The sequence below is a fragment of the Diadema antillarum genome, unplaced genomic scaffold (assembly GCF_040938485.1).
Source record: "Diadema antillarum isolate AM-2024a unplaced genomic scaffold, OU_Dant_1.0 seq00001410_RagTag, whole genome shotgun sequence".
NCBI classification, from domain to species: domain Eukaryota; kingdom Metazoa; phylum Echinodermata; class Echinoidea; order Diadematoida; family Diadematidae; genus Diadema; species Diadema antillarum.
Window position 1 is genome coordinate 1,321,215 of NW_027272164.1, and position 22,881 is coordinate 1,344,095.

The 22,881-nt window shown below is 38.2% G+C and overlaps 1 protein-coding gene across 1 annotated transcript in view; it reads left to right on the forward strand.

The window, feature by feature from the left end:
• Nucleotides 1-22,881, forward strand: part of LOC139709162 (androglobin-like) — an 82,275-nt gene that overhangs the window by 37,003 nt on the left and 22,391 nt on the right. Inside the window, 12 exon segments of the mRNA XM_071621119.1 lie at nt 3,705-3,824; nt 7,595-7,628; nt 8,281-8,445; nt 9,157-9,310; nt 10,033-10,147; nt 11,182-11,346; nt 11,826-11,970; nt 16,120-16,158; nt 18,628-18,654; nt 21,179-21,206; nt 21,829-21,923; nt 22,741-22,834. Of these exon segments, the coding sequence (XP_071477220.1) occupies nt 3,705-3,824; nt 7,595-7,628; nt 8,281-8,445; nt 9,157-9,310; nt 10,033-10,147; nt 11,182-11,346; nt 11,826-11,970; nt 16,120-16,158; nt 18,628-18,654; nt 21,179-21,206; nt 21,829-21,923; nt 22,741-22,834 (1,181 nt within the window).

Sequence of the window (22,881 nt, forward strand, 5' to 3'; positions counted from 1 at the left end):
TTCAGTTTATAATAAGATATGTTCTGTAAAATGTAATTATGATCGATGTTTTTTTTTTATTGAAAGTCCCACAAAATGTAATCATCAGCAGTGCTTTCAAAATGTTTGACCTCCAGACATTATTCTGGATTTGCACAGGCACAGCATGCCGGTATCCAGTAAATGTAGTGAAGTTCCATAGGAAGCATTCAACCCGATTCATCATTACCATGAGCCGTCATTATGCTAGCTTCCTCTCCACCTCGCAAAAATTACAATGCTCAGTTTTTCATATGAAGTCAAATTTGCATTTTATCACTGCATATTCATCAACATGAATATTCATGACTGCCAACCACTCCAGCTTCCATTGATGCTGTGGGGAAGAAGAACATACACAAGCAGTGGTGGTAAAAAAAGAGAGGAAACCCATATAATACTGCACAACAAGTCCCTAATATTTTATATCATCATATCATATTATGATAAGATTGCATTGAATAATATGTATATTAGATAACTCACAGAACAATGCATAGTACCAACAGACTTGTGTGTGAAATCAATTTGGTATGTTTGTTTGTTTGTTTTGTTCGCTTCTCACTGCAGGCTCAGTCATATTTCAAAATGCTATAATTCCTGTGATATTAAAACAATATAGGCTGTGAAAGAGAGGAAAATTCTTCACTTTGCCTGAGGTTTTGGTCCTGTCATACAGTTGTTACATAACAACTGCAGTAGCATGTAGAGATGAAGTTGCAGCAAGTGAAACCAAATCATTGCTAAGTGTTTAAAAAAAAATGCATCATTTCAATTCGTTTGGTGGTGGTTCACTAATCTGATGTTATATCTTGATATTTACAGCATAACCAAATTAAATCTTCGTTGTTTTCACATCAATCTTGCAAAACTTTTTGTTAGTCAAAATATATATAAGCTGTATGAAAGTATGTGCCATGTAAATAACAGCAGGAGAAGAATGATTATTATTTCATCTACCGGTATATTGATATCCCCAGTAGACCTTAAACCAAACAAAGGAGATGTAATGATTCCTTGCTCTCAACTGTGAACATCATGGTAAACATATCAGTTCATCATGTGATATATGGCCATTCATGCCACTGCTACAATACTCGGCATTTCTTCCATGCTCATCAATACCATATTGAAATGTTCTGTACCTATCAAATATCACACTAAATTGGGTTTTAAATTAAGTGTGTATTTCATTGTCTCTGGTAGCAATGCATGTTGGGCATTGTGTAAGATGGAAAAAGTCAGGACCTGCTCTTCTTAGTGAAAACAAACATGTAATTTGGCCATTTAAACCAATATGCCATGCAGAGGATGTCATACATTGTAGTTACAGTGTATGTGACCGAGGCAGCTAGTCGGAATGACCGATATGATGCCTAGGTAGATGGAACTGCTGGTAGTCACACAGACCAGATTGCATTCTTGTCTGTCAAATTAGTCGTGCAGAATTAATTGTCTTACATGCCATAATGTGACTGCCTTCATTCAAAATGTCTCTTCTATTTTATGTCCTCTAGAGGAAAAGGTAGTACAGTGTTGCACAGTTGACTAAGAGTTACAGTAGATAACCAATAGCAGGGCCAGTTATCCAACGGTGTAACATGAAGATGTTTGTACAGTAGTTGCTCCATGCTGTATTTATTCCTTTATTGAGATATCCTTGTTAACACACGTCAACTATAGCGAATTGCTCTGTATGCAGGAGTGAAGTCTGCCATGCACAATGCCCAGAGGATTGAGCTGATAGAAAAGTGTATGGAAATCATAACTTCAGTGCCAGAGCAAACAGTCAAACAAATCTACTGACAGAAAATCATCTAAAGGAGCAAACGCCAAATCAAATATTTTTTGTTTTCATGTAACTTCACTGTTCATGCCCAAGAATAGCATGTTGTGAAATCGTGTATTATTTAGCATTATATCTTGTATACATGATTTATTGATTTATTTATTTATTCTGTCTTCTTTATACAGGGTAGTCTCTTCAGTACATAAAACTGCTTTACAAGAGAGCCCTGTATTACATAAAAACATTGAAATACAATTTACAAAGAGAGAGAGAGAGAGAGAGAGAGAGAGTAAAATAATCATTATGATGTAGGTAATTAAAAGATTTGTGATAAACAAGTTTAATAGGGATGATATGATTTCATATTTACCCATCAGTGTGTGAGAGAAAAGGTAAATACACAAGTAATTTTGTGTTCAGTGTGTTTTGTATTTGTATTTCAAAAGAAAGTAAAGATGTGCAACACTTAATCCCACTCATGGAAAAAACAGTTAATTATAACTTCCTTGTCAGTTCTTCTTCAGTTGTGTAGGAAATTAAAGTGAAATCAAAGCAGATTCCGTTGTATTAAATGTATTCATCTACATTGTACATTGTAATATGATACAGAATGGCTATTTGGCTGTTCTAAAACACCATGTAGCTGTACCCAGTGCCTGTATTGTTAGGAATGTATTATGAATATGAAAAGTTGATGAAGAATTAACAGTACTGCAGAGTGTGCCATTGCTGTATCAAATATTTGGCAATCTTTACCCCTCTTTCCTGCACCACCCACATACTGTAGCAATAACAAGTAGAACGTGAATGCAGTTGATGACAGGCTTGATACGGTGACAAATTTGAAATTGTCGGACAAGCACTAACACCATGCATAGCCATAACTGTTGAAACAACTAATCTATGTTGTGTGTGCATCATATCTATATTTGCAGTTATGTAATTCAAGATTCAACTAAACAAAAATAGTGCTGATATTGAATAGCAGTGGATGTCGGTAAAATTGTTGTGTGGTTTGAAAACATGACTTAGGCTTGTACAATCCAACCGTCCTAATGAGCCAAGACTTAACCTTGGCCTTGAGGTTATTCCTCCACTTCAAAGCTTCACAAAGACATGTATAATTGTCATCTACCATGTTCTAAAATTTAACTCTCATGTGCCTTTTGTTGTTTTGTTTATTTGTTTGTCCTGGTCCTGTTCTCAGTCGTCGCATTTATGTAATGCTCTTCCCATTCCATAAGACCCTTGCTTCCCCAGACCCAGACCTGTACCCCCATCCGCTTTACCAAAGCTCAATAGAATACTTTGTTTTTGTACTGCTGAAAATTTGAAATACTGAATGCGCACGGTGCAAATGTAAAAGCCTGATGGTAGAACATGTGGTGGCCACAATTTGCAAATTTAGTGTCAAGTGACATAAAGCTGCAATGTGTCGCATGATACATGCCGTCAGGATGACCACTGCTTGAAAGTTACCCAAATGTCAGATCAAGATGTTATACTTGACCTTAAGGCTAGAAGGAAGTAAAAAAATACTGCAGTTTATCCTTCCATTGCTAGTGTTTTATATGACATCTCAATTGCACAGGCATGTAACTGCAGAATTCTGAGTTCTATAGTTGTTTTATCATTCTGTTTCTGCCTCTGTCTCTGTAAAACATATCTCATGACATCAATACATAATAATTTGCAAATTTTGGCCACTATTCTGATTATGACACAGAATAGATCTACACTGCCCTTAACAGCCTGTGAACCAAGGTGAATACCAGTTGGACTGTCTTCCTTTCTTTTTTTTTAAAGCCTTTTTGTTTTTCTTGACACTTTTTCTGCAAGGGTCCATAGTGTGATAGATGCTTAGTTTGTGAATCCCTACCTACCCCCCACTCCACAGAATGTTCAGCCCACAGCAGGCAAGAAGTCGGCAGCTCCGGGCGGCCCGGCCAACCCTAGTGGGTCAATGACCTCCCAGACCCCGGCTAGGATGCCCTTCAGCCCCTCACCACCGCATCATGTAAGTCTGGTTGCCGCGGCAACCTGCAAGCCATCCATCCCTTATTTGGGTCGGGAGTGACGGAGTGGGAAAGGAAAAATATGAATGCTAGATTTAAGTTTGACCGAAAATGTGAATTAAAAGTACAGGACATCATTTGAATGTCTTGTATGTCAATCCTTTCTAGAGTTGTTATTTCCTATTTTATATTACGCTATTACTTCTTTGGAATTATGTATCCAGAAGTGAGCGGCAGTTGTCATGTTAAGGACCAGGGGTGGTATTTTGAAAATCTTCCTAAGTTTCTTCCTAAGTTTCTTCCTAAGTCAGAAACTTAGGAAGTGCCTAGGAAAGACAAAATTGGTATTCTGAAATTTCTTCCTAGGTACTTCTTAATGCAAATTAGGCCATCCTTATTCCCGCCCCCGTCCTTTCCTAAGCCAATGCGAAATGCCGTATCATAAGGAACTAACCGATGTCTGCCAATGACAATCGCATATTACTATGACGTAGGGTCAAATACACGAGTGCGCGGCATGTCCCCTTTCTCACGCTCATTTCGCGCATCAAAGTACATGTGCGCGCAATGACTGACAAGCGCGCCTATCACGATGCTTGCAGTTTGCTATTCTTAACAACGTACTTAGGAGAGGGGTGGAGCTTTCCTAAATATTTTCCTAAAATTCTTTCCTAAGTGCATTTTAGAATACCAACTTCTTCCTAAGTCAGAAATTTGCATATTCCCGCCCCCTTCCTAAGTTTCTTCCTAAGTCTACTTAGGAAGAAACTTGGGAAGATTTTCAGAATACCACTTAGGAAAAAATCCTGACTTAGGAAGAAATTTCTTCCTAGGAAGGATTTCAGAATACCACCCCAGTACTTTAGCTTGAGAGCATCTGCATCGATATTGACCATCGACTGTTGTTTACAGATGCCATTACATTTGTGTTCTCATAGATTCATCCCCCGCCATTTTGCAGGATACTGAAAAGGATTCCTCCTTAATTTCCCTCATCTATGTCAATTAAAGCATTTTTTGTTCTTAATCATGTCATGTGTTTCGTAGCGTGGAGCCCCACAGGTCCCTGAAGGCACCAAGGTGAACCATTTCTGAGAAATTGTATCTCTTGATCTCTTCCCAGCCACTCTGTTTTTCATGATTTTGGTCTCAACTCATCAAATCTTGACTGATGATTAAACATCCTTGGTGATCTCTCCCCACACCACCTCCATCCCTTAATCTGGTGGAAATATTCACTCTCCACCCAACCCCCACCCCTTATTCCGATGGAAATATTCACTCCCCACCCCACCCTCACCCCTTATTCCGGTGGAAATATTCACTCCCCATCCCACCGCCACCCCTTAACCCAGTGGAATTATTCACTGTCATTGAGGCCGTTCAGCCACGAATCCAAGATTCACAAATCACCCTCGTGCCCATGTTTTCTCCCCACTTTCCCAACCCAATCATGGCCCCGTTTCATTAAAGATGTTAGGATGTCAACTCTTGCTTGAATGACAACTTCCCATAGCAACAGCCAATCAGGAAGCAGCATTCTTGTTGTTACTATGACAATTGACATTCCAGCAAGAGTTGTTGTCATATCAACTTTTTATGAAATGGGGCCCAGATCTCTCTTACCCAACCCACTCCTCCATGGTCTGGAATTGAATCCTCTCCATTACCACTCAAAGTTTTATCCTAGTTTTCCTTTCTCTTTGCCCATCCCCTCCACCCCCCCCCCCCCCCCCCCCCCCCACCCAGCACCTACACCATGGGAGAACTGACTACCTGGTCAGTTTTCCTTAAAACAAAGTTTCGGAAATAGTTCAAGTCACTAGTAGTACACCACTTCACATTCCTTTCTTAGTTGGTTTGTTTCATGCATGAACTTTGCCTTAAAGACAAATTTATCTGTTCTCAAATGACACCTGTAAATTGTTACTCCATGTTTTAAAATGCAGTTGAAAGTAAAGCATGATATGGAAAATGATGTTACCAACATCAATTATCTTATCTTCTTTTTTTTTCTACTATTATTGGGGGAAAAACAGAAGTTGGAGATTAATTGATATACTCACCACCACATTCTAAGAGTATATTTGCATAAAGACACTGATCACCTATGCTAGTTGTGTGTTCACATCTCATTGAAGATATAACACTCGTCTTGAGATTTGCATGAAAACATTTGCATGTCACCAAAATGCCAGCCACATTTAGGCCCAGGTTCAAACAAGTCCTTCTCCAGTAGCATATGAAGCAATATGGCAAAAAAGAAAAAAAAAAGAAAAAGAAAAAAAAAAGAAATGGAAAAGAGAGCATGCACTACCATTCTTAGTCTGTGGAACTTGAAAAAGAGCAACAATCAGCATCCACTGCAAGTCACAGAAGTTTCGTCATTAAGGGTATTCAAATGGTATTTATGGTATACTGTATACGCTAAATATTTCGCGAGGTTTTTATTTTCGCAAGTTTCACGAGTCAGGTGCTATTCGCGAAATTAAAGACACGCGAAAATATTGACTCTGATCCCGATGTGGATGTGACGTACGCATGTACATTTCTCCGTACAGTACAGGGCTCCACGATCGCGAATTTAACCACACACGAAATCGTCGGGAATTCCCGACTCGCGAAATATATGACGTATACAGTATTACATACTGGGGTAGTAGAACCAGTAGTCCGAGAATCTTTGCTTCATACTTTGCACACCAAAAATCACTACCCATCTCCTCTGCCATCAAAAAAACAACACATACCTCTAGGGTGTATAGCTTGGGTGCTGGGACTCTTGACAGACTCCTTTTCTGCTTTAATAAACTAAAATCTTCAGCTCATGTTAATTCGCCAGCACGAACAGAAAGTATTCACAGTAGACTAGAGGTGCGGGTTTTAAAGGGTTCCGTTTTGTTGAAGTTTGGAATATATCCCTAACTTCATATCTCATTTAGATGGTGTCAGAAATGCACATTTGGAAAAAAAATTTTTTTTTTTAAATTGATGTGATATTTCATTATGATGTAGATGAAAGATGAATAAGCCAGTGATGTTAGCATGAATCATAAATGTTTCATGTGCTGTGGTTATCAGTTGGTATTGTTTAGTTTATTGTTTCATGTGGGTGGCACATTATGTTGATGATAGAAACTTGTGTTTGTTTTTTGTGAAGTGGGAACATGGAAATCTGTAGGTGCAAGGAACTTCAATATTACTTCTCTTGTGTTTTGGCTCGGTGCACAAGTTACTGGGGTGTGGGGATGTTGGTTATTGTGGTGGCATTGTTCTGATTGTCATTGATTTGTTTAGGCTATATGTCTGCCTGTCCTTTTTGTTTTCTAGTCCTTGTGAAGACGATGTTTAGTGTCATGATTACAACTTGCATGTTATTTCCTTCAGAGTGTAGACCTGTGAAATCTATTCCTTGCTGTTTGATGTATTGTGTCTTAATAGGATCTGTTGAACTATAAGGTTCCACGTTTTATAAAAGCTCACAATGTGTAACTTTGCTAGTTAACTGCTTGTTATGTTCGGGCATTCTGCCGCAAGATTAACTTCAAACTTTTTCATGCTGATAAACACCACATCATGGTAGAAAATATACTTTGAAATGCAAGTGAACTTTCATGAAGTCCAAATTTTACTCAAAAGATTTGATATCTTGTCTTGACAATGATAATTTTACTTCTTACTTTTATTCTTACTTTTAATCTTAGTTTATTTGATTTGATAAGAAAGGCAGATTCTAACTCAGAATTCTTCATCTTCTTATTTTGCCCCACAGACAACAACCGACGACCGGTCCCCGCACTACTTGTGTATCCTTGTTTCAAAATTGATTTCGGTAAAACTGGCACCATGGAGTCATGTTCAGGAAACTTTATCATTCTGTTTCTTTTCTTTTCTTTTGTATCTAAACATTAGAACTGTTTAGGCTCTTTGTAATGCTATAGCTTCTCATGTGACCGATAACCTTAATACAGCTTACATAATGAAACATATTTTCATAAGATTTTGTACGAGGGTGAAAAGTGAGTGTAGCAGGGCATTGTGATGATAAAATCTTGTAAAGACATTTAGTAAAAGTTAGGGTCAAATTCTATGATGTCAATTATTTTTTTTTTAGTTAATTAGATACAGGTACTTTATGCCAATTTACCGAACTTGGCACACAAGTCAATAATTACAGGACAAGGCATCACTCTAACAAGCACACACAAAGAACAAAGAATTATTTAAAAGTAAAATACAGTTTCAACAAAGAAAGAAATGTAATTTCCGTAACACGTTTTTGAGTGCAAGCCCTTGTACAGTGACCTTAACTACAAAACCAACTCTTTCAAGGGGAAAATATAGAGGAGGAAAAATCGGTGATCTCATTTTCATAAGTTTAAACCCTTTTCACTAGTTCAAAGAATAACATGAGATTTTGAGAAACTTGTTCCTTAACCGCACCGCTTACCGCATCAGTTGTGGATAACCTGGAGCCGACGGAGATCATTGTCAGCTTCTCGTCCCTGTCCAAATGGTTTGACCCTCCGGCCGACCTCCCCAAGACCTCCCACAGCTCCACCAGGGACAAGGACCGGCTGAAGGACACCGAGTCCATCGCTGGCTCCAGCAGCGTCGCAGACGGTGAGAAATCGTCGCAGAGAGATGAACGCTGTCTTACGCCAAGTTTGATACTCCAACATCACACCTTGAATCAAATAATCCTGCACAAAAACCTTTCCTCCCATTCATTTTCAGCTTTTAATTGATATTCATATTTCCAGTTTCCTTCAGATTTTTAATCTTGAATTCTGACTTTATAGGGTATTTTTTTCACAGATGCAGTTGTATGATCTTTCATTATTGCTATCATTTTACTGTGAAATGTATTTATGTGGACTCAAATTAGTAATTCTGTACCACTGGAGAAGCTGTCCACGGTATTTATCATGAAAGTCTCGTGACATATCTTAAAGTGGTCACAAGATCTTAACAGATATTAAAATTGTCAAGGCTGATTAGTGCTAACATGATCATATCACCTTTGTTTGGCAAAAGAAAAAGAGAAAAAGTTTACTATTCCTACTGTAATGCCTGTATGTAGGTATTTGGTTCAGTATTTTTGTTTTGTTTAGTTTATTATTTTTCTTTTTGATATGCAAAATATTTCCATGAATGATCAGTTTTGAACTAGAGCATATGCATCTACTGCAGGTCTACAAAGACCAGACAGACTTTTGCAATAATTGCCCCAATCTGATGTACAATTCCACATATGACAAACCAGTAACTAGCTGCATAATCAATGAAAGCCAGTAATTGACTTTCTTTGTTTCGCCATCTCTGCCCCTGCAGCTACCATCCAGGCGAAGGACACGCCCATTACCCCCACCATGCCCGGCTTGCTGGTGGCCGAGCCGTACTCCTGGAAGAGCCTGGTGGTAGGCCAGCCCATTCTGAGGATACGCTCCACCTTCACCAAGGCAGCAGCTCTTACCCTTCCCCCTGGGTAAGGACGACCACACCCTTCTACTCACAATTGGACGGTTCCATGACATTTGCTCCTGCGACAAATGCTCCCATGAAATATCTGCACGATAAGCCAAACATAAATTCTACCCACACACATAGCCCTAACCCTAATCCGAAATCCTAATCCTCACATCAAATTAAACCTAAAACTCTATCACAACTGTAACCCTAAGTCCTTGGAGAAAATAAGACCAGAGCAATTGTCTCAGAAGCAAATGTTGTGTCACCCTATGAAAATTAGTGATTTAATGATGATTCAAGGGAAAAAGTCACTCAAGTTAGGTGTTTTTTGTTTTTGTTTTTATTTTTATTTTTTAATGATGTGTGTAACCGAACTAGAGTCACAAATTCATGTTACATTTATGAATTAATCTTAATAAATCTTGCAGGTGGTTAGGACAAGAGAGTTGAAAGGATACTGAATATACAGTATAATGCATATTTCGTTGATATCCATTTGAAGTCTTGATTGCATATAACAGTAGCTATACATGTATATGTCATAGTTACATGTAGCTTTCTGAGCAATGCACTCCAAAGAATCTCAAGTGATAAACATAGAAGGTACAGCCATATGTTGTGATGGACGCCTTTGTTGTCATAGGAGCTATGCATAGATGTGTAATTGATGACAGAACAAACAGTGAGACGATATGCCGCCATGGTGTTTTACTTCAAATGTGTGCTTTTGACTTGTAGGCGTCATGTGCTGCGGTTCATGATGACCGCTCCCCTGGGATACCACGTCCACCTCTGCTCGACCATCCAGTTCACATATGGTGATGAAGAAACCGTCATGACTCACCTAACAAAGGTATGATGTCCTCAAAACCTTTGCCCATCCATTTGTAATGGGAAAATTACTTTTTCCATAGAGGACTTGCCAAACGTTCTTGTATACTGTATACACCAAATATTTTGCGAGGTTTTTATTTTCGCGAATTTCGTGAGTAAGGTGTTATTCGCGAAATTAAAGAAACATAAAAATAATGACTCTGATCCTGATATGAATGTGATACACATTATTCGTTTCCCCCATTCAGTAAAGTACTCCATGATCGCGAATTTTACCACTTGCAAAATTGTTGGGAAGTCCCAATTCAGGAAAAATTTAGACTCGCTAAATATATGGTGTATACTGTACTTCAGTGAAATTAAGCAGAAGAGTTACTTTAAAGCCTCTGCTTGTATTTGAAGTGTGCTCAACCTTCAAGTACAGTTGGAGATACATAGAGAGTCTGCAACTATACCCGTATGTATGTACAGTGTATGTATACGACTCCTCAAACCATTTCAAAAGCCCTTTCGAAGAATCAGTGACTTGTCTGTTTACACTACTCGGGCTGCGTGCTTAGATTTTGTCCAAGCATGCCCTGACTGGCTACGTTCTCATGGTAACAGAGTTCCACTCCAACAAACTACAGTACATGCACTTTTGAATGCCATGTTCATGTGGAAACATGAACTTTGTTCACTCGCAGTCAGTCATGTTGACTGGTGTGTTTAGTTTGCGGGCGATGACCTGCAGTGTTAAACTTCTGCATGGGTGGGCAAAAAAGCTGCTTCTTTAAACCCAGAGCGTTTAGACTGCAGCCGAGCCTCTTCAAGACAGCTATAGGACGCTCTGAAACCACCCCCTATAGGTGGTTTCAGAAGCTGATGAGCTCATATTGCCTTTGCTGTATTCTGCCTGTGTATACTGAGCTAAAAGGCTGCTCGAGGAGGCTTCAGAAACTAACTTTGCTTTACTGGTAGTATAAATGGTGTACATGTACAGTATGTATCACCCTGCCATTGGAGCCAACCCAATTCCTTTCCGACTCTACTCGATCCGTCTGCATTCTCCAGGAGAGTTGCCGCTTTGTGGACCAGGCCATGCAGGTGATGCAGACCATTGGGAACGCCATCCAGAACTTTGACAACAAGGAGCTCTTCCAGACTAACATGAAGGAGCTGGGCTACCTGCACTGCCCCGTTCGCACCAACACCCTGTCGGTCATCCACAACTTTGGGGTAGGGCCTCCCATCGGGAGCATGCATGCTAATTATATATAGTACCCGGTACCTGTTTTAATCTTGAAGGTATGCCAACTCAGGAAACAAGAAGGCACTGTTGCATTGGGTGATGATTGCTACCATTTTCATTATGAAGATTGAGGATGTAAATGTAGCTGAGTGTCAATCAGAGTAGAACATGTACCAATATTTGCATGCAAGTTTTATTGGCTAGCTGGAAAGCAAAGTTTGTCTTGGAAGGATCTGTATGTAGTAGATGGAACCAACCAGGAATGATCTATTGCCTATTTTCTTCCCCTGTGAACGCTTGCAAAAATCTCGAGATTCTGAGCGCAGTCATCATCCTGCTATTTTTCACATATGAATGCGGCTATTGTTTGACTGTTGCTGTGCCTGCATAACAGCTTAAATGTTTGAATGAGCCTCTCATCTTTGGTATGTGCTCTCACCCCTCCCCCCTGCCCACGTTGTGACAGATCTTCCGGGATGCCATGTACAACACGCTGCGCAAGGCCCTCGCCGAGCACCTCACCCCCGAGATGACCTTTGCCTGGAAGGCCTTCAACTTCGACGTCATCACGCGTAACATTGCGGGCGTGCCCCTCAGTGCTAGCAGGCCTGGTGAGTTTCTTCGCATGTACCTACGTGTACATGAAGGCATATACCACCAATGCTATTTACACACTCATGACATGCTTCACGTAGAGAACTCCAGGACTTCATCGACTCTTATGAGCATACAATTGTAGTTATATTTACTGGTGCCTTGATAGATTAAAATCATTAGCTCATCCATTGTCCACGTATATATCTACACAACACACAATGCGTCATTAAGCTGTGTATGACTTCATAATTTTTAATGTTGGACCAAATTTGAAATGTTATCCATAGACTAACTGTGATGTTATCTGTCAAGGAGTGCTTTAATGTAAGCCAATGTTGATGTCTTTTTTTTTTTCAATGTTACATGTGTATATGTTATCACTGATATGTGTCTATGTATGTAATTACTAAAAGTTGGTGTTGGCATACATTTTCTAAGTTAATCTAACTAGCATCTAGTCCATTTCCAGTACTGTTCAACACATTATTGTCTCATTCTCATCTCATAGCACAAAATAATGCATGTGAATGTAAATCATAAAATCCATTCTGCACTGGAAAAGATGTTGATTAGAATTCAACAAAGTACATCATAATATATTGATCATATCAAATGCCAGACAGCTCGGTTAAGTGGATAATTTGGTGGATTTACAATGTGGCATGGTGCATGCTGCGAATGGCAACAAATCATCTTGCCCTGTGGCATATTGCATAATGTTACTATATACATTTGTTGAACCATCATGTTGGTCAGTTTTACATCTCACACGGTTTCAAGTTGCAAAGACCATGTGTGACCATACGTCGAGAGCAGAGCTTTAGGAGAACTGTAGTCAATGACGAATCATACAGTCAGTCGATACTGTACTTCATCATGGTGAAACTTTGTACTCTTCCCACTATTTGGGCACAAATGTGATAAGTCCAAACAAACTCACTTGATTTGGATTTCTCTTAGAGCAATTTCATGATGTAATGTAATGTCATTCCTTCTGGACAATAAGCACTTGGTTCTTTTGTCTCCTTTCCAGAGAACTATACATGTATATCAAGCAGTCATTTCTCTTAAATGAGGATTTTTATGTCTAACAACAGCAAACTTTTTTTTTCCTCTGTGAACTCGACAGTTTTGCAGACATGTTAACTTGAAACCAAACATTCTACCAGCATGCCACACAGATCTAACAAGTTTTGAATTCACTAAATTGAGGGTCATGGGGACCTCATATCTACAAAGTAGAAATATCCAGAGATTATTACTACAGTGCATGTGTTCTCAACCAACACTAGGGCCCGAATTCACGAAGGTGGTACAAATGAAACCATGGTTTAAACCATGGACAAAAACCATGGAGCGCCAAGTGTCGCACGGAATATTTCGTTACAAAATTGGTCCTTTCGTCGACAAAATTACCGTTTCGTTAACGAAATTATCATTTCGTGGACGAAATGTTCATTTAGTTACAAAATGTTGTCATTTCGTTACAAGATAATCATTTCATCGACGAAATGACTGATTTCGTAACGAAATATTCCATGCAACACTTGGCGCTCCATGGTTTTTGTCCATGGTTTAAACCATGGTATCATTTGTACCGCCTTCATGAATTCGGGCCTAGAAGTATGTCATTCATCAATATGAAAAGACTAGTTACAAGGGTTGTAGTAGATGCTTTGGTTAAACTGATGCCAAAGTTGGTGCCATAATACGATTGCATGTTTGTGAACTTTATGCTGTATGGCTGTTTTGAATTTGCTATTCACACCCAACCATCCGTAGACCGCTCAGTGGTTGATAGGCCGTGTAAGTATCAGAGCTCCGGCAGTTTAAAATCTCTCAGCTTTATATCTTTCTCTTTTTATTTCTCTCTCTCTGTCTTACTGTCCTTTCTTGAGAATTTTATCTGAGTTGCTTTCAGCAATCCTGCACTGGGAATTTGAAGTAGCACTTGTTGGTTTTACAGATGCTGAAACCATAGGATACATAATTTGTTTCCACACATACCAAAATAGTATATGCAATTTAAGGTCACCTGTAATGTTCAATAGTTTAGCACATGTACACCACAAGCATTGAAAACAAGTTTTTAGGTGTATACATGGTACATATATCAATTCAAGTGTGTTCATGCAAAGAGCCATTAGAAAATATGCATTCATATCAAGAGTTGGCTGTTATGAAAGTTTGAATTATACTGGTGGAATTGTGACATTGTGAAGAAATTTTAACTGCTTGCTGTCAAAAGACATTCGCAGTGATGAAAACTTCAGTAGTTTGATATGTCTTCAGATTTAGACATGTATAGGAACGAAGTAAGATCAGCGAGCTCATGTGTGAATTGTAACTTAGGAATTAAGTCAACCACAGACTTAAGGAAAAAAGAGAATAACATGTATTCCATTCACTCTCTGATCACTATAATCTCTTGTGCTATATTGCAATTTTAATGATGTACTGTATCACCCATCTACCTCATTTAATACAAGAATGAAGACAATTAAAAACAAAAAACCTTGACTATATAACTTGTAACCATATAGAACCATATAGAACCATCACACATTGGGCCATTATGTTACACCCCTGTAAATGACCTCTCACCCTTTTTGTTTGTTCTCCATCCATCCCTAATTTGCCCCCCTGCGTGCATCCCATCCCACCACCCACGCACCCTGCACGTTATGCCTCCCCTCCATTGCACGCTGCAGACCACACCAGTGACTCGGGAGGTATATATACCGACGGTCCATTGAGTTACACTTTTCTCTGCTTTTAACATCCATCCAAGACTTTCTCTACTTTCCTCCAACACTACATCCTCATCATTCGTCAGGAATGGATGCAGGCATAGCACTTCCTCCACTCTCTGCCGTTCACTCTAGAAAGCAAGCATATTTCACTGTAGATATAGCAAACGCATTCCCACTGGGGCACATGCACACACACACACACCTGCATGCATGAGAACTCTATTATCCTTCATGGCGTCACTGAACGGTAGTATGATTTCTGACCTACACACATGACGTACGCCACAGATGGTGGTAGCCTTGTTGTGACTTGTCTCGTTTGCAACCACAAATAATCACTTGCATGTCTTTCTATACCCTTTTGCAGCACTGAAATGATGATATTGCATGTTCATCGGCACACTGTAATGATCATGAAACGCATTTGCCCTTCTCTTCATGTTCATAGATTTGCTGGCACTTGTCATCATATAACCTACAATTTTGTGTAGAATTTTTTTTTTTTTTTTTTGGTATTTAACAAGTTTGGCAAATATGCCACACCTGTACAAGAAACTGAGAAGCATGTGTGAAACTGGCTTATTCTGGTAGTGCAGCATCATACAAGAGTTTGTTTTCCTGCATATTTTGTCTGAGTTTTAAAATAGTTTTTTTTTTCCCATGCTACTTGTATAGATTTTCATGAATTCATGTCTTCAGAGCTAAGTTGTTGGTTTTTTTTTTCTTTCTCCTGAGTACTAATTCTGTAGTGTTTTCATATCTAGATAAGACAGCATGATGTAGCTACAACACGTATCTCGTCGTTGGCTGAGCCTTTAATTGTTAACCTCTCATCCTTAATTCAAAATGAAATAGCCATTGCATCTTTTCATCCCTTTGACACTCTGAGTTCTAATCATGAGTTTTCACATAGAAAATGATCAGGTTAATGGCACTGTTTCCTTTAAATAGTGACATAACCCAATCAATTACATTTTTTTTTTTGGAAGAATTCATCTAATAATTCTGCCTCCTCCTCATCACTGCATCATTGTAGTTTTTGAAGTGTTCAAGATTTATAGGTGTTGGTTTTTTGAGCAATGCAACCTGCAAGTTGGGTAGTTTGATGATCAGTTTCAAACATTTTTACATATGTCGCAGAAAGAAAGCACGCAAAAGAGTGCACAAGATCCTGATTTTCAGTAAAAAAGAAATTAAAGTTATAATTTCACCCAGTTGATCTGGATCTAGATTTAATGGAGTGCAAATATAGCAGTTAAGATGTTGATTTACTTTTGCTTACAAAAAAAAAAGACAATCTAAATAGTTGCAGATCGTGATAATGTCAAGCAACTTCTATGTATGTTTAAAAGTTATTTGTTCGAGTAGTATCAAGTGATTGACTAGCTTTTTGTTTCCTTCTATACACAGCGACTGGTGCCTCAAGGAAGTCAGCAAAATCGAGGAAGAGTAAGTTCATTATCATTACCATCCACTGATGTGTATTCCATGTCTTGAAGACGTATTCTGCATGTTAGAATAGCAGCAAGTGGAGATGGCTTAAAGTAGCCATCAGAGTTTTTGTTATGTTTTGATATTGGGGGCATTATTTGTTCATGTAGTATATTATTCATTAGTTGACTACATGTTTATAGAGAGAGTGACAGTGCTGAGTGGTGTCAATCTTAATGAGTTATTTGCCACCACAAAATGATCAGCAAGCTGCAACAATTCAAAATCGTCTGAACAAGATCTTCATGGTTGAAAACTTCAAACTTGAAATTGGAAATTAGATTTGTCTAGTATGGCTTTTTAACATAAGTCATTTAAGCAAGGTGCAGAGATTGAAGAAGATTCTTACATCACAGAAAATTAAGGAAGAAAAAAGTTTGATTCACACCAAGGGAAAAAGCATGAATGCAGTATGTGCTATTATGTAGATTCTGTCATAAAAACAAGAAGGTAGAGTACACATTTCTTGATCCCTATTGACTCTGGACCTTGATTAGGGGATAGATTAATGTCTTACCTTTCAAATGATATCCATGCCCACCATTGATTGACACCAAACTCGTCCTGTGTTTGTATGGATACAGCTTTAGTAATAACTGTTGTCGCAGTGACTTATTGGTCATTTTGTGGTGCAAGATAATGGAGGCAAACCCTCCCCTCGTAAGGTTTCATCAGTTGATTGGCATTCCGTATCAAAATGTTAATTGTCGCCTTTTGTGTATTCAAATGAAAAGCAAATTAAGTACTATCAAACTTCCGTTTACTTTGCAGTTGCTCCTTTTACATGAATGTGGTTCAGTAAACTGTCAATTTTCAAGCAGTTGCTGATGTTGCGGTGAAAATGCTGTAATAAGCTCATTGGCAGATTGGAATTTTTTCTATAAAAAAGTAAACAAAACAAAAGCATAACGTGATTGAGAAACCCTCAATGTTGATTGATGGCACACTGAAATAGGGCTGTTCCCTTTTATATTGTTATGGCACCTGTCATATCATGTGTAAAATCCAATTGATTTTACAGTAAAATTGTGATGTTTTAACCCTGTTCCTAAGTAAAGGCAAAGCTTGCTTGCAGATATTTGTGTGTGCTTCTGCCAGTAAATGGCCTATTCATTACATGTAGCTGCACCCATCATGCCATTTTTCATTAAGTAGTGTAGAAGTGTACATTGTGCATTTTAAGCGGTCGTGTTGAACGTGCACAGATCATATGCACCAGGATAGCTAAAAGGTGTCAGGAAAACCATCATTTGCACGAGGTGTGCGTGTCGTCCGTTCACTTTTCATCCAGAATACAAGAGCACGCTGTGAATCTTCTGTCTCTCTCTGTAGGGTTTCTCCCTGCTCGCTGGAACATTTTTTTGGAGTTAATTTCCAAACTCTGTGTCACAAGATAAAAGGAACTGAATGTGTACTAGACAAAAGATGGCTGGACATTAAGAGGGAGGGGGTGTAACAAAAACCCTTTCAGTTTCTCATTGAGATGAATGAATAGATTATGAAATGGAACTGTAAAAGCATTTTCAGTATTGAGCACAGCCACCTGAGTTTGCAAAAATTAACTTGTGTGTATGTTTTTATGGGCAATATCCATGACAAACTCCTTAAAAGACAGGTGTCATTCCTGTGATGTGAACATGTAGCCTAATGTACCTTTGGTACTCTTGATGAGCAGGGAATACTTGATGCAATGGACAAGACATTTCGTTCTTGCTGACCTTGTGTAGGAACTTCTTAGCTACAGTAAAAACTCTTAATATCAACCAGCCATCAAGTATTGAAAATGAGTCACAAGTGATAGAGTACGAATCAAAATTTTTACAGGTCAGGTAAAACTTCAGTCTATCAGGATTATTGCAGTGTCTGCTGAGTGGTAAATGTGGAGAGAGGAAAAATAAAAGAAAAATCCAGTCACTTTTGCCAGTGCAATTTGACAGAACTCTTTGTGCTGTAGCACGCGTGTGGCACCGTCCCTCGCCCAGTTTTTATTCAAAGAATACAATTAGTGTGATCTCCTGAAATCAGATTTTTCCATATAACATGGTGTTGACTGTTTTTACTCACAACCTGACATGAAGGATCTGAAGCGTTCATAGGTAAATGAGAGTCGACCAGTATCCCGCTCCCTGTGAAAAATGTGTCTCCTCCACACTTTCACCCCTATGAACTTTGGGTACTCTGTGGGACACAATTTCACTCTCCTATGGGTGTTCTTTTTTGTTTTTTGTACACAAAACACTTGACACTGATCTTTTTTGTCAAATTTCTCGCAAGTGTTGTCAGTTGTTGGGAATGCACAATGGAGGTTGCTTTGGTGCAAGTTTTTATGTGGCTTGTGTTTTGTTTTTACATCCCTTGCATGGTTGTCCAGCCCAAAATGTATTCTGCTTTTATTTGTTGTTTGCTTTTTCTTTGCCTTCCGAACAGAACCCGCTGAGGAAGAACCGCAGGGCGGTGTGTCTCGTTGCTTTTTTTTCAAATGAAATCTTTGTCACATTCTGTCTCGTGCTTACTTTCCACTTTGTGCACTCACAGCTGTGTTTTATTGTGTGCTGCAACATTGCAATGACACTTTACAGACGACAAGTCGACTGACAAGAGCACTACACAAAACACATTCTGCACTTGCTAAACCAAACTTACACTAAAATAAATCAATTCTAGGTACATTTATGGATTCTTATTGTACAACCTTGACAGGAATATATTTCTGGTGACTGAAATTCAAAATAGGAAAAAAGAGTGGGCAGTACATTGAAATCTATGACTCTGTGAACAGGCCACAAAGGGGGGGGGGGGGGTGGTATATTTTTTACATTACAGCCATGATAGGGGCCTTCAATGTGTTTTCTAACTTTTTTCTTTATAAAGTCATCCTGTAGACAACAACATTTAAAATCAGAACGCTATACAATTATTACGTGTCATAATTTAACCATTTTTTTTTCCCTCTACATCTTAGATTTGATTTCTGATTGAGATTTTTGTGGAAATCCTGCCTGCAAACAAAAGAATTGATTTGTCCATTCCAGTGGGGATTTCTTTTACTATCTAGACTGATTCTAGTTTGCAAGCAGACATGCAAGTGTTGCATTGTAATGAAAGGAATCACCCTCCCTTTTATCCAACAGAATGCTCTCATAGCGAGTTGATAACGTTTAAAATTACTAGCCACTGAGATGCATCACACATTAATCTCCTTTCACTGTGGCTCTAAAGTAACAATATTGACTGATCATACAAACAGAGTGGTCATCTCTTTGTGCACTTGTCCAACATGAGTGTGTAATGTCCACCGTTTGTGATTCCCCGTTTTGTGTTGAATTATGTCTTTGGCTCCCAACAGACCTTTTAAACAAGTGATTGTTGAATGTCTTTTTGTTGTTGTCATTGTTGTTGTTGATGTGATGTAGTTTTTATGTTTTTCGTTCTTTCATGTCACAAATTTGTTTTACTCCACAGGAATCACATACTGCTGTATAATTGCATTGTACACACCCTTGTTTCTGTCAGAATACCACACAGGGAATATCAGGAAAACCAGCAAAAATGCTTGGTTTCTTGCCCTTTTATTGAGGATTTTTTTGTGTGTGTCATTTCTTTTTTCTTTTTATATGACACTGTACATTTTGTTTTGTATTGGATTTGATTCTTGTTTAGAGGATTTAATGCAAAAGTATTGTATTGTTTCTGTGTTCCTTTGTTATTTGTCAATTATATATTGTCATAATTTTTTATGCAAATCGATGCGCTGTGTTTCACAAGGTTGCCTTGTGTTGCTGTGTTTTTTTGCGCCTTGGTGGTGGATATCATTTTGTTGTTTTACGTATATATGAATGCAAGTTATTGTGAAATTCCAAAGTCCCTGTAATGTTTATTAAAAAAGCTTGGTAGAATTAACAAAAGAAATCATATGGTAATTTAATACAGCAGAAATGTGGATTGATGGCAGTTATAGCTGTGGATCATTGGTATTGCAAAGAGAACAAAAAGCAACTGTAATGTTCTATCTAATAGGATACTATGTTTCAATTTTTATATCTTCAGTATTCTTGGTCATATTTCTACTTGCCCCTCCAACAAAACAGAAGAAAGAAAGTGGACAATTAGAACTGCTTTGATGAAGTACCCCAAAAATCTTAGCATAGTTTAAGAGGAAATCATGCCTAATTTGTACCAACTTTCATATAATGACAGTATTAGGCTCTTCCAAAATCAAAATAGTATACAAGAAATATGCAAACTAACCCCCCCCCCCTCCCACACACACACACACACACTGTTGATTCATTGATTGCAATTCCTTCAACCCAACCCAATCCCTGTTCCTGGCATATTTACCCTTCCATACCCCATCCCATGTGTATCCCATTTCCCACATCACCCCCTCCCCCTTTTTTTATCCCATTACTCTCCAGCTGATTGCGACTGAAACAATGTTTGAGTGTGTGTTAAATAACCAACCACCTGAGGTCAGTTGTGACTATCCCTCCATCACAAAAGTACACTGAACCGGCATGCTGTGAAAACATAACATCAGTGATGCTAAAAAAATTTGAGATTTTTGTTGAAAGTTTGTGAAAATATTGGAGAATTGATCAACATTAAGTGAATTTGTAAATAGTTTTAAACAGAACTCAGATTTTGAGGGAAAAGTGGATTATTTGATAACCTGTGTACTCTATTTACAATCTTGTGCTCCAAGGTATTTTGATACATGTATATCCCATTACACTTTGCCAGTACTTGAAGAAAAATATAAAATGTTTAACATGGGAGGCAACCTATCATCTGTTCATTGTCAAAGGGATGCTAGGTTTGGGTTTCTTTGTGAGACAGTTAAGAGTTATACTGTAATATGGTGTGAATGTGTGGGAAAGAGCAATACTCACATCACTACATTCAAAGAAGAAAGAAGTTAATATTTGTATTGCAGAGGTAATATGTTTGTTTTGATTTTTCTTCCTTTTCTTAACAGTTGAAGTTCCAGACCACTGGATTGATAGGTGAGTTAAATCTCTTATATTTCTATGTTATCCGCAAAATATGTTTTTTATTTCCTCTCAGTTTCATTTTCTCTCTCCCCCTCTACTCTTCTCTCTACAAGCTAGGTAGTGTGCGATACGATATGAATCTGTTTTCTATGCACTTTTAAGAATATGCCCCAAATTAAGTTTGAGACATATGCAAAGCTCCATGAAAACTGAGGACCATGCCAATTTGTTTTATAATGCGTAATTTAGAGCAATGCCATTGTAAGTATAGAAGTATATTGAACCAATGTGGCATATTATGGCTCGTTCAAAATATTTTCCTCTTGTCGTTTTATTCGAAACTCAGAGAATGGCAGGACGTACAAGAATGACTCTCTTCTTCTTGAATTTATCACTGTTACATGTAATTCCCCTGTCTTTTATAGTGTGTGAAAGTATCACACCATTGATGTCACTTTTTAGCAGACTTGTGGCATACGCAAAGATTATGTGACTCTTTAACAGGCAGGTATGGTTGTGAATATCAGTAACTCTGTTAGTACCAGTGCATAGTATGCCAGTATATTCTGAAGTTCCTGTCAGTAGTCGCATGTAGAGGATTAATTCTTTGTTCCTCCTCTGTCTCTATGAGCAGGGACCCGACAGATGAGGAGGAGAATGCTGTCTCCCTCGTTGCTAGGAATTGGAGAGGAACCTACGTCCGCAGGGTCAAGGCAGCGAGAACACCCGGTAAGAATGTGGGCTTATTAGTTCCGTATGTTCTCTGAACGTGACAGACATATTTCCAATACTAGGAGATATGCTGAGATGAACATGCCTTTACTTATGATAATAGTAATAATAAAATAATGATAATAATAAATGATGATGATGATGATGATGATGATGATGATGATGATGATGATGATAGTAATGATGATAATAATAATAATGATAATGATAATAATAATAATAATGATGATGATAATAATAATGATAATGATAATAATAATTCAGTTATATAGCACATTTTCCATAAACGTACATGTTCAAATGCACTTATCTGAGACTTGAATGAATTTCTCATTTCCCACCTCCATGTAGATTAATATGGCCCTTTTGGATTTCATGGTGTGAATTTCTCGGTATAGTTATTCTCAATATTTTTAATTAAATACTCTTAGTTATTGCTCTTACCAGTTCAGATATACTTCAAACAGATGATTTGTACAAACTGGCTGAAGCACTGCTGTTTCAGACTGTTGGCCAGTGGAAGACAAAACTAAGCAACAAGTGGGACATCGTATTGTTCACTGACTATAGGTTGTGTCATGATACTGAAAGCCAGTGTCTTGTTAATTCAAAGAGTATAAGATTTTATGCTGTGTCATGTATCATGTGCTGTACACAACAGGATCTTCTAATTGCATGGTTGTTTTGTCTACATTAGTACTATTTGTGGAAAAAAGTAGCAATAACAAAGAACACAAATAAAATTGAGTTTGATATACATAGGCCTCATGTGGGAATCCAGTTGTTCATTTAGCAGTTCTTGTTTTATTCGCAGGAACTGAACTGAATGTTCAGGCTAAGGAGCAACTTCAGAAAGCCTGGAGTCTCATGGAGCCAAACTTGGAGCAGCATGCTCTTCACCTCTTCAGGTAAAAACAAACAGACAAACAAACAGACAAATAAACAAACAAAACAA